The sequence below is a fragment of the Pelecanus crispus genome, chromosome 6, assembly GCF_030463565.1.
Source record: "Pelecanus crispus isolate bPelCri1 chromosome 6, bPelCri1.pri, whole genome shotgun sequence".
Lineage (NCBI taxonomy): Eukaryota > Metazoa > Chordata > Aves > Pelecaniformes > Pelecanidae > Pelecanus > Pelecanus crispus.
The window spans coordinates 16,696,332-16,708,741 of NC_134648.1; the positions used below are offsets into that span (position 1 = coordinate 16,696,332).

The following is a 12,410-nucleotide window of genomic DNA, read 5'->3' on the forward strand; positions in this document are numbered from 1 at the left end:
AAGGATAAATCTAGAAGGAGGAAGAATGAAATGGGTAGCAAGTATCTCATGCTAACTCATCACATGTCTAAACTTTTAAGAGGCTGTAGTTATGACGGCAAGAATTAGGTTTCATTGCCCTCTGCAGTTGTAATAGGATAGATTTCCTGGTTTCTTTCTAACTCAGATTTCTATAGAGCAAAAATATTTCATAAGGATTTTCCATTTCTGATGTACTTGCTTTGGCAAGACAATGTTGTTGGAGACATTCTTTAAAAATTATTGGTGATTGCCCATACTTGAAAGCAAATAAAATCAGGATTATTAAACTCTTTAAACAGTGGAATACCTAGACTTGGAAGTTTCCTTTTTTAAATCCCAGTAAACTCTCTATGGGAAGTGGAATCCATTGCTGTCTGTGTGCAAAAGACATATTAAAAACAAAGCAAAAGAACAACCTGGTCTGCTCTGTGCAAGAATTTCGGTAACATGCTCTAAATACTTAGAACAATAGTTTCGTTTTGGCCCTTCCTATTTGAAGAGAGATGCAAGCTGCTATAGGTCTGCCCACGGACTGGGATTTGCACCAATCTGGGGATATATGAAATAGTAAAGCTCTTTTTTTTTTCTCTTTTTTTTTTTTTTTTTTAAAACCAGCAAGGTAGGTTACCAGCTTCTTTATCTAGTTTAGTGATGTCTATATGAAAATTATTCTATGGTGATTATAACAGACTTATATTTCATCCTATTACAGTAAATTCTTGTTGCAGTAACATTTTTTTTGTCGCTTCCTATAACTCTGTATATAGATAAACCAGTGTTTTACGGGGAATTTTTGCATGATGGGTGTGTGATTTATTGTGCAATAGATCTCTTTACCTTTGTGTTATATTAGTCAACTGAAAGCAGTTTAGAAAGCAATGTAATGCCTTATATGTCAATGGAACAAAAAAGTTGGTATAGTACGAGTAAACACCAAGAGATAAATTCTTGTGGTAGTTTCTTGTACCCAGGCAATATAGGATCTGAGTTTTGACATGTTTATCAGAATAATTGACAGGAGTTAATATGTATTTTACATAGCTTTTAAACTTGTAATTTCCTTCCACACAAACCTGTTTTTCATGTGAAGCTAAAAAAACCCCAGCCAAAATAAACAAAAAAAACAACCCAAACAATACTCCTGAGCTAATGCATATTAAGAACCTGGGACAGGCAAAACAAATAATTTCTGCAAGTAAGTTTCAGACTACTGCTGAGAATTCCTAACAGGTTAAACATGTCAAATTTTCTTGTTTTGAAATGCTGTAGAAGGCATGAGTCTTTAACGTTTAAAGTCACTGTTACTATAGAAGGTACTTGTCCCTTACAGTATGTGTGCTGACTTGAAGAGATGCACCAGAGCAGAAAAACTGCATCTAACTGGAAGGCTCTTAGTATTGAAGGATTAAAATTACTGATCACCTCAGAATCCCAAAAAGGAAAATTATACATCCTGGTGTAATGAGATCTTTGTCCACATTTCAAGGCTGTATTGCATTCTGTTGAAGCCTGTATGCCATGGAAAACTTGTGCTGTTACAGGCAGATGCTTTCAAAGACTATGAAGTTGAAGGATAAAAGATAATGCAAGAAATACTTGTTGTATTAGTTCTCCCATAGTCAGAAGGACACCTGAAAGCTTTTTGTGCAATGGAAATTATGCAGAGTTACAAAATACAAAATTTCAAGAGTCTTGAGAGCAAAAGTTTAAATATTCAATTTTAAGCGTACCTTCTACTCTTCTATGCATGGCTATAGGTCTAGTTGATGTTTCTTGCAAGTTCTTATCCCGAACTGCTTGGTTATTTCACTATTCCATTTCAGAATAAATTTTGCTGATATTTAAGTAATTGATCTTTTTATTAATTTGATAACCTTCAGGCAGACCTCTCTTCTACACTTGCATAAAGCTTTTAAAATATGTCATCTTTTAAAGAATCCTGAAAACTAGAAAGTCTCTGTTTCTGTAAATGACTCTCTGGAGCTCTGAAACTGTTTGGACCAAAGTTGGTAAACAGGCAGAATTGTAAGAACTGAGGGGACAGGCTGGACCTTTTACCTACCTAGCTTAAGTAAAACTTGATCACTTTGAGATCTCTAAATTAATCTTTCATGCTTCAACTTTTCTGTCCAAATAAATCTAATAATGAGTATCCTGAAAGGAAACCTGTCTTCAGTGATTTGCATAAAACAAATTTTTCATGCTGTGTCTTAAAAAACAATAACAAATTACACAATTCCAGATGCTTAATGTTTTACAGAAAAATACCCATAGGAAGGTCTGCATCAATCACAAATCTAAAAGAATTAATAGTGTATTGATGATAATGGTGTATTACAGTGAGGCCAAAATTCAGTTGGAGCAACTGGATTGACGTGATGGTTAAAATAAAAATATTTCTAGGTTGATGTGCATGTTAATTTGAGTAGTCAGATGTGTTCCTGAATGTGTTGGCTTGCTTTTGTGGAAAAAACTTCAATTTAGATGTGTCTGATTTAGTTTCTTAGCATATATTTGTATCCCATATAAAAGTTTTTTTTGCAATTACCTCTTTGTGCTCCGAGAGTAGAGCTGTTCTTTAGTGACTATATCTCACTTCATGCTGCAGGGCTTCACGTTATATAAATTACTTTCAGCTATACTTATTTTATTCCTAATAAACATGTTAGAAGACCAGAATGGGTGAGCAAACCTGGACATATAGTTGGTTTTCAACTGAAATAAGTTCAGGAGATATTAAGTACTCATTAGAGAAGTAGTAATGTAAGAAAGCATAATAAACTAAGTGGGCACAGTATCATAGATACAAACCCACGAAATATATTTCATCTATAATAATATTTCAAAATAAATGCTTGTTTTGATGAAGATGCAAGATGCCTTTGAACAGTTATCGTATGACATTGGCAGAACTTGTGCTTGGAGCCCACGTGAAGAACATTTGAAAGGCCAACCAGAGTTGGGTGGGAATGAACTGTGTTTCAAAATGGATTTTGGAACTTCCTCTTGTCAGGTCTACATGATGCTATTAAAGCATCTCTTTTCAGAGAGCAACAATAATAATCACCTCTGTGAAGCCTGGACACTTCTCTCCAGAAACACGTGCAATGAAATGCAAGCAGGCGAGATTACAGTCTCACTTTTTCAAAGGCTGTGATAAATAATGGCCATGAGGTTCTGCTACTGCTTATAGGGTGCTAGCTCTGGCCTGAAGGCTTTCACTGCCTGACACTAAAGAATTAAGAAGGGGGATGAACTAAACGGAGGTCTGGGTCCCCAGGGGACTAAAATAACCCTATCCACGTATTGAGTGAGGTTGCAGCCTATTCAGTCATTACCAGATGGTTAGAGTATTTAAGCAATGAGAGGAGTAGAGAAGAATTCAGATCGGCATTATAAGATGATTCCAAGTCTTCACCCTGTTCAGTAAAGAAGGAATTTGAGACAAGTTGCATTGTGGTAACAATGGTCATATTATCAGAGTGACTTGCAGGTTGTAATGGCATCACTGGTTAGAAATAGCATTATTACTTATGCAAGTCGAATCATGTTACTTAGGCCTACCACTTTCTGATAGAAAAGTCTCACCAGTTTTCAATTTCAGATTCTAACCCAGTGCACTCAACTGGCATAATGCCAAAGGAAAAAGAGGCCCTAGGGACTTTTTAATAGAGGTCACTTTCAGGTAAATGAAGGACACATTTTTCCGTAACCTTTCCTAATTTTAACCTTCCCTTAGTCTTGATGTTTATCCCCTTTCTGCAGGTGTTACTATGTTTCTCATCTCCCTAGGAGAGTCCTAAACTTGTGAAACAATCATATGGGTTAGCTTATTTAAGGAGCTTATATTCCTTTAATGACAAAGATCAGAGAGAACTCTTTGTTATAGGATGTTTATTCTGGATACCTGAGGAAGTACTTCTGTGTTAATTGAGCAAATTGGATGATTAAAGGAGGCCACATTGTTTGCACTAGTAAGATCACTAAATGCAATCTGAATCAATGCTGTATTCTTCTCCTTACCTGGTTAAGGATAACTAATCTTTACACACAGAGCTCTTCTATGCAGTGTAAGGAAAGATACTATAGTAATGTAAAAAGGGATATAAGCAAATACAAGAGCTATGTTTATCACACTTTCTTAGAATCATATGTGCACAGACAGAAGAGACTTCATAAAGAGGAAAATGCTCATCATTGAGTCATTTGACTTCCAGTTCAGATTTGACTAACTCCCTTTCTCTCTAAAAGGGAGCAAGGGAGGTCCTTCCCAGTGACAGCAAAGGTCCTGAGATCAGCTGACCGTGTGCACAGTCTGAATAAACGTGGCTCGAAGCAGGTTACCTGAGCCATACTTAAAGGGGAATCATTCAACCTGAAACATCAAAAGGGGGCTAACTTTCTCTACAGCTAAGAGGAACATGACTTGCAGTCTAATTGCAGATTATTGTAACTGGACGGGCAGTAGGGCATAATCGTAAAGAAGCAAAGAACAGAGACCTGAGCTCTGATTACACAGCTTTTGCAACACTCAAGATGAAAGAGATCAATGTCTGCCTCTCTTGACAAGAGAAATAAGGTGCTTGCATTAGTGACAAGATGGGTCACTGTGAATATGTAGATGAGATGGCTCAGTCAGAATAAGTAGGGACCTTTCTACATGGTTTTTGTATTAGTTTTTAAATTGAACTCATGCTGGCCAAGCAGGGAAATGAGCTAGATATTTGGGCTAGCTAGGCAGAGGAGCGTTCTCTCTTACTTAGTCTACCTGCATTAGCCTCTTTTTTTCTTGGTGTGTTTTTTTTTTTTTGGGGGGGGGGGGGTGTGGTGTTGAAGAAAAAAAAAGACATAGAAGGTGTTGGTAGGAAATTGGTATTGGTAAAACATTAATAAAATGAGCTTCTGGAAGAGGGGAGAAAGATTAGGTAGGCTGAAAACACTCTTTGAAATAGATCTGTTTTTCTGTTGCTGTTGTTGGAATCAAGAATTCAGCATCAATTTAATGGCAGTAGGATGTCAATGATCAACTCTTGACTTGTTAGAAAGCATTTGTTTCCTTGAAATTGGTTTATAAAAAAAAAAATATCAACAGTTCTGCAAAGTACTTCAGAGTCTACTTCTGATGCTGGTGCTTTTCATGTATGTTTAGTGAATGCTAATAGTGAGAACAAACCCTAAAGATGGTTTGACCCATGAAATCATAAAACAGTGGTCTGTATCCTAGAAGGCTTTCCTCTGAAGTCTAATTCTGTCAAGACTAAATTGATTGTAGAGTTTATTTGGATTGTCAGAAGTGGAGCTTGCTTTATTTTGCCCACATGAGCAAAGCTTCAAACTCTCTTTAGCAAAGCTTTGTCAAAAGCCTGAAGGTAATCTAGGTATGGACTTTTATGTATACTATTGATGAGTAGATATTTTGTAAGCAAGGGTTTTACTGAAATGGGAGAAAATATTTTTTTTCTGTGAATTCTGGTTTTCATGACAGCACTTAAACACATTCTTGAAAATAATCTTATATATGAATTTTTATAAAGATAAAGAATAAGGCTCAGTGTTCAGTTTGTCTCTTTCTGAATTAGTTTCTTCTGAGCAGCTTGTCTGGAACAAATACAGTCTCAGTTTTTGTTCTCCAAACACAAAAATTACTATGATTGCATAATACTCAATTATTAAAATCCAAATGCTTTCCTAAAAAGACTTAAACTTTAAAAGATCAAATATTAGCAAAATAAGTGAATATATCACAATTGTTAGAAAAGCATTTAATCACAAAGTTTAAATTTAGTAGCAAGAAGCTTTGTTTCTTCTTGTGCACATCTTTCCTTAGACTGTGAATACTTGTTTTGTTAGACTTTGGGGATCTTCCCAGGGAAAATAAAAAGTAAAAAAACCCAAACACCTCTCCCTCCCCCAAACCTGTCATTGCGAGTTAGGGAGCTTGCTTTCTCTACAGTAGGCTCACTATACTTAAGCATTAAATATTTCCTTTCTTAAAAGTTTGTCTCATATAAAAGTAGAAACAAGAGCAGTGGTCTCTGTGGAAAGAGTTTGTGGTTGGTATACTTCAAAGTTGTAAGGTGGAAGGAGGGCAGGCAGCTGAAAGATTTATGTCTGGAATCTCCACATTTGTATTTCTAGGGTAGTATGCTCTCATCCTGGTAAACCTTATCCATACAGTGTTATTTGTAGCAGTCTTTTATATAAGGATATAGGCACCATGCCTTTTTGTTGTGTAATACTTGCTCACTTCCTCTGTTCATTGCTTAGAAGACTAAAAACATGTTAGACTAACAGACATCACAGCCATTTTGATTTGGCTTCTCTAAATGTGTGATAGATTTACTTCATCTGTATTTCTTGAGGTAAAGCTTTTGCAGTACGTTTTCTGTTTGTGGAGGCCTGTGGGATTCTCCTGGACATTTAAATGCTAAGCCAGCATCTCCTGTCATTCATGGAGTTACATTTGGTGACAGAACTGGGTCTTAAGAATGAAAATTATCTAATTTAGTTTTAACATGCCTTGTTTTCTTCCATTCAGATTCGTTTACATGTTTTAACGGAGGTGAGTGTGTCTACAGAGATCTGTGCAACTGCAGTCGATTTAATGCGACTGGACCAAGATGCCAGATAGGTACGTAAAGAGAGAAAACTAACTGGGTTTCTGGGATTGTACTTGGGTTCCCACAGCTACAAGAATGACTACACTCTGCCTAAAGAGTCCTTTATGCCCTAGTATTTTTCTCTCTCTTTTCTGTGTGATATTTCATAGCATACCGTGTACAAACATCTGAACTACAGATTGAATCCAAAAACCAGTGGTACTTCTCAAGTGACTCTCCTTTTGTTAGTGTATAATACAGGTGCTGAAAGAGATCATATATGCAGAACATGGGGTCAATATAATTTTGAAACTTTCGATGGACTCTACTATTATTTTTCTGGGAAATCCACATATGTGCTTGTGAGACATACTGAATTAGATGAACAGAGTTTTTCCATACAGGTAGGGGACTGCACTTCTATGTTCCTTTTAGCTGTTGTTGAGCTTGCTAATAATGCATTAATATTTAGAGATTAAAAATAGTTTGTGATGATAGTATGGGGTTCTAGAATGTAATCTAGATGTAATTCTAATGTAATGTGGGCTACCAGTTACTATAGCACAAAATGTAAATAGCTGGAAGGAAACTGATGTGTGTACTTTCAAAACCTGCTGCTGCTGTGAAAAGACTGCTCTAAAAAGTGCTAATTACTCGGGTTTTTGGGGAAGAGTGGGACCAAACTACTTGCTCATGTGCTGAGGGCGGGATTGGGAGTATTAGTTGTGTAGTGCAGGTTACAAAGAGTTTGATGAAAATCTTGACTTTGACGCTAGTAATTTTATTTGGCAGGTGAATAACGATCCTGAGTGCCATTCTTATCCTTACTCCTGCAAAAGGTCTGTTAGCTTATTCTTGTCTGGAGATGAAGAGATAAAGATGAGCAGCGAAGTCACCTATAAAGGATTTGGGTAATTGCACTCATGTTTCTGATGCTGTAATTACACGGGAACTAATCTCATGATACCAATTTGATAACAGAGATGTAAACTAGATCACTTATTTGTTGGTAGCTTAAAAAAAAAAACAAACCCCACTTTCCAGACCACAGCTGTAATAATTACTCCCCATCTACAGAGTAGTGTCTGAGGCAGGTGATATCTAAATGAGTGGTACATAGTATTAAGAAGCATAACCATTGACATTGATCCTTTGATTTTTGTTCTTATTTGCAACTTCATCTTTTTTTAGTGGAATTACTCAATATTTATTATGTCAGGGGCTTTCAGATGTATGAGGAAGTAATTAAATCCGCAAGTAATTTATTTTTAATAGTGACACTTTCTCATGTAAAGTTGTTCTTGATTCCGTCTCATTTCTCAGAGTACAGTTACCTTGTATTATTGGAAGCTTACGCATCCAGAAGCTAGCCAGATACTTCCTAGTCAGGCATCAGTATGCCTTTACTCTGGCTTGGGATGGTACATCTGCAGTGTATATCAAAATGGCACCAGAGTACCTGGGCAAAACACATGGACTGTGTGGAAACAACAATGCTGTCCTGCAGGATGATCTTGAAACTAGTTATGGTGAGTATTTAAAATACTTCCTCTTGTGTTAATACAGGTTTTCTATCAGGTGAAATAAATGTTACTTTGCTTAGTTTTTAATTGTAATGCCAATGAAATATAAGAGGGGCAACTTTTGAAATGGAAAGTATGATATGGAAATACTTCTGGTAGATGATACCATTAGTGAAGAGGGCAAATTTCAATATAGATGGGGCTCTGAGGAGGAAGATCTTTGAAAAGCATGACAAAAAGCTCTCTTTCTCTGTTACCTACAATGGTATTTGTACTTCACTTTCCTAGGACTTGAAAGGTAAAATATACTTCTAAATGTTCACTGCCCTCTTGGTAATTTTGTATAGGAGCCTATGGAAACTCAAGATATTGCTATTGGAAATAAATCTATAATTTTAATTAGTAAATCAAATTGATAAGGACTGCCAAATCTTGTTTGATCTGGCACTTCATTTATGCTTACACTTTTGGAAGTGACCAGTGATGTTTGCATACCAATTTCAGATACTTCCAAGAGTCTTGGCTTTCAATAAATACTGAGTGAAGACCTCTATAAAATAAAAAGAACCAGGGGGAAAAATCAGGCCCCTTGAAAGGTATCTCAAGTTAGGTGATAAAAACTTCTGGAGGTAATTGCTTTGGGCTGTTTAACTCTTTGCTCCTCTTTAAAATTAGGGTATTTCTGTAGAGTACTACTTCAAAGCTCAGAGTACAATGTGTAGTAGGCTTCCTCTGTTGTTTAAGTGTGCCACTTAGTTTTAGAAAGCATCTGCCCTGCACTAATATCAGCTCTTACCCACATTGAGTAGTTTGCTCACTAAATTAAAATGCTTAAAATAATACCAAGATCAAAAGCTCATTGTCCGCATTGCCTTCAGAGACTTTCCTCTACCCTCTCGTCTTTCTCGGGATATCTCAGTCACATAAAGCTGTGATTGTAGCACAAGTCGATACACTGCATACTAGCTTTTATCCAATTAGCTTGGGGAACAGTAGTAATAAAAATATGGCAAGATACACATTTGTGGGTAATCCAAGTAATAATCAATGTCACCACTTGTCTATGATGGTTAATACCTTTCTTAGGTAGTTTAAAGCTAGCGTGGACATTTCTACTTACGTGAAGAAGTCACACCTCTACTTGGTTAATGTGTATATAATAATTTGTACCCTTGCAGTGACCTAGGAATGCCTCATCTTTCTTGGGTTTTAGACTCTGGGGCTTTCATATGAAGTAACAGCATAGGCCTATGTATATACAGCTTATTACAGCTTTTCTTTACTTTCTTCCATTGAAGGACTGTGGCAAGTATAGTCCTGCTCCCTAAAGCCCTTCCGTACCAAATTGCATGAGTAAGCTTCTTTCTGCCATTCTAAAGCCTTCCTACTATAGTGCCTTTTAAAAGTTGGGGTGTGGTGTTTTTTGGTTTTTGTTTTGTGGGGTTTTTTTGGTGGTGTGTGTTTTGTTTTGTTTTTTTTTTTTTTCTTAAAGGACCACATTGTCTTCAGACTAACAGCTAATTCATTTAGCTGTAGGAAGGGTTTGGTACTCTCTGTTTAATATGATGTTTTGATTATTGAGATGTGTTCCTGGGAAATCCTATAGAAATGTTGTTGTTCTTCCAAGTGACTCTGTGTGTGTCTTGTTTAGGAAAACTGACAGATGATGTAACAGAATTCGTAGAGAGTTGGCAGGAAAATCCACCAGAAGGGGCACCCAGTTGGGATAAATCTCTTCTCAATGAACCACCCTGCCTGACACAAAGCCATGAATCTCTACAGGTTTGGATCAACAAAAAAGGATTATTACAGTAGCTGGTGATTCTAATTAGAGCGAGAATTTGACTTAACACTTTGAAGGATACTGGAAATATTCTCAGCTCTTTTTTGGAGAGGTGGATTAAAATGGTTGCTGTAGCAGAGCTTCCCTTGTCCCCTCCTTTTCCCCCCCACTTTACTTCTCTGAGTTTATAATCTAATTCTTGATCTTTTCAAATATTATGTTGTCTGCGTAGCAGCCAATAGAAGTATTTGAATCTGGGGCTAAAAGAGTGAAAAGTTGTCAAGGAGGGATGCATTCTAGAGCTGGTTCCCATTCCTTCCCTTAGGAAGGATAGAAAGAAACAGGCAGACAGAACCAGAATGAGAATACAGTTAATTGCCAGTGGTTAAAAAAAAAAAAAAAATTGTTACTTTTATCCATCACATTGAAGTAGTTTTTCCTTTTAAGTAGTAGTTTCAAGATACAACCCTGAAATGAAGTGCTTTGAAACTAAAGCTGATGCTAGGCATGTTTTATTTCTGCTGCCTTTTACTGTGTAATTTAACTATAATGAAGACTATTTCAGGTCATCTGGGCTTAGCTGCAACATGGTCTATGCCTTTCTTGGGGAAGGGATATGTTTTACTACCATTGGTATGACCTTGGATAAAAGATTCAATGTTATGAATACTCGCATGGAGAGCAATGTGTTGCTAGTCACTGCTTCTAGTTGTGATTCCTAGTCATGGACTGAGATGTGTGTTCTGATTTTCCATAGTATTCTGTTCTGCTTAGGTTTTGGGTTTTTTTTTTTTGAAAACCTTCTCTTCACAACAGCTGTCTCATTCATTTCAGAGGGCATATGCTCTGTGTAATATCCTGTTACATCTGCCATTTGAACAATGTCATGAATATGTGAGTCCTCTTCCTTTTATGGCAAGCTGCACCAATGATCTTTGCATGTAAGTGAATGTTTTTGGGTAATTCCAAAGCTGTTATAAAAAACATTGTCCTTCTATCGTAAGAATGAATTGTAAATGTTAACAGAACTAATGTGTGTCTTTTTCTGCATATCAGTTTTTTTATCTAACATTCTTTTATTATCTTGCTTTTCTCACTTGTTCTAGTTTTACTGCCAGAAATGTTTGTGGAGTTGTTCCTGCTTTCTTTGGTATAAGGATGACCAAAATCAGGCCCAGATACTTTCATAATTTGTTAGTGTACCTTCCCTTGAATATGGCATCTGTTTTGGTTCCAAGTGTGCAACATCCTTAGTATTTCAAACCTTAATGAAAAGTAATAGTGAATAGGTCAGTTTGGCATCCGCAAGCCATATGCTAATCCACTGAAAAAGAGGAATTTGATTACTACTTGAGTTTATGCTGTCATTTCACAGCCTGCTATGCTCCTTGTCCAAGCAGTTTTGACTAGTTAAGTTAACAGGCAGGACGGGAGAAGATAACTTCCATTTCTTGTACAATGGTGACTCACTGGTGGAGATCTTACACTTTCTTCTTGTGAGTTTTCTGAAGGATGTTATTCCTTTTGTAAAAACGAAGACCTGTATTCAGGTCTGTTTATACTGCTGTATCTCTGGCTTTCATGGATTTAGTCAAGAAGTTAGCATTGGGTCTCAAATGTATCAGTGACATGTCTTCAAGTGTGGCAGAATGTCTTACCCATTTAAGACTTTTAACCTAGCCAAACACAGTCCTTGAGAACATTATTAAAGTAGATTTAAACAATGTGGCTGTATGCAGTGCAGGAGCACTCATGAGGTTATGATTGCATGTTTGAATATAGGTAGAAAATAATATGTTAATTTTTATTTGTGTAAGGTCAGCAGTTGATAATGCAACTTGGTGTCGAGCGTTAACTGAATATGCCAGAGCATGTGCCCAAGCAGGAAAGCCACTTCATGGATGGCGAATGCACTTTCAGCAGTGTGGTATGCAGATGCTTTTGTACTTGGAAATACTGCTTAGTATTTTGAAATATATACTTTGAATATATTGAATATTTTGAATACTGCTTAGTTGTATTTTGAAAACAGTGCTCTTCATACTCTTACTTCTTTGTCCTTCCTCCTATTTTGAACTCATATAGTTGTCAATGAAAGCATAATGATGGACTCGCTTTGAGGCTACATAAATGCAATGGAATTTCTATTTTATATGTGTAACTTGTACTGAATGTATTTAAAACAATAAGCTTATTAGAATGTGTTTCAAGAACCTTCTTACTGAAACATTAGAGATTCTTTAAGACATTTAACCATTTGTTTTTTCACAGAGCTACTCTTTCAAATATTGTCAAAGTCTTCATGGCTTTCTATACATAAAATGTGTGTCATGAGTGTTAAAAACAAATTTGAGTTACACTTGCATAAGTCTTCATCTTAGAAGTCACAGAAAGTAAGTTTGAAGGAGATCATCTAATTTGTTTGCCTGAATGGAACACAGGAGCAAAACTGCTTTGTCATTCATGACAGAAGATTTTCCCCGT

The 12,410-nt window shown here is 36.4% G+C and overlaps 1 protein-coding gene across 1 annotated transcript in view; it reads left to right on the forward strand.

Moving 5' to 3' along the window:
* OTOG (otogelin) overlaps nt 1–12,410 on the forward strand; it is a 113,974-nt gene that overhangs the window by 5,744 nt on the left and 95,820 nt on the right. Inside the window, exons 5-11 of the mRNA XM_075712101.1 lie at nt 6,560–6,652; nt 6,870–7,024; nt 7,413–7,531; nt 7,944–8,149; nt 9,795–9,925; nt 10,761–10,867; nt 11,744–11,853. Coding sequence (XP_075568216.1) covers nt 6,560–6,652; nt 6,870–7,024; nt 7,413–7,531; nt 7,944–8,149; nt 9,795–9,925; nt 10,761–10,867; nt 11,744–11,853 — 921 coding nt within the window. The remainder of the gene's footprint in view (nt 1–6,559; nt 6,653–6,869; nt 7,025–7,412; nt 7,532–7,943; nt 8,150–9,794; nt 9,926–10,760; nt 10,868–11,743; nt 11,854–12,410) is intronic.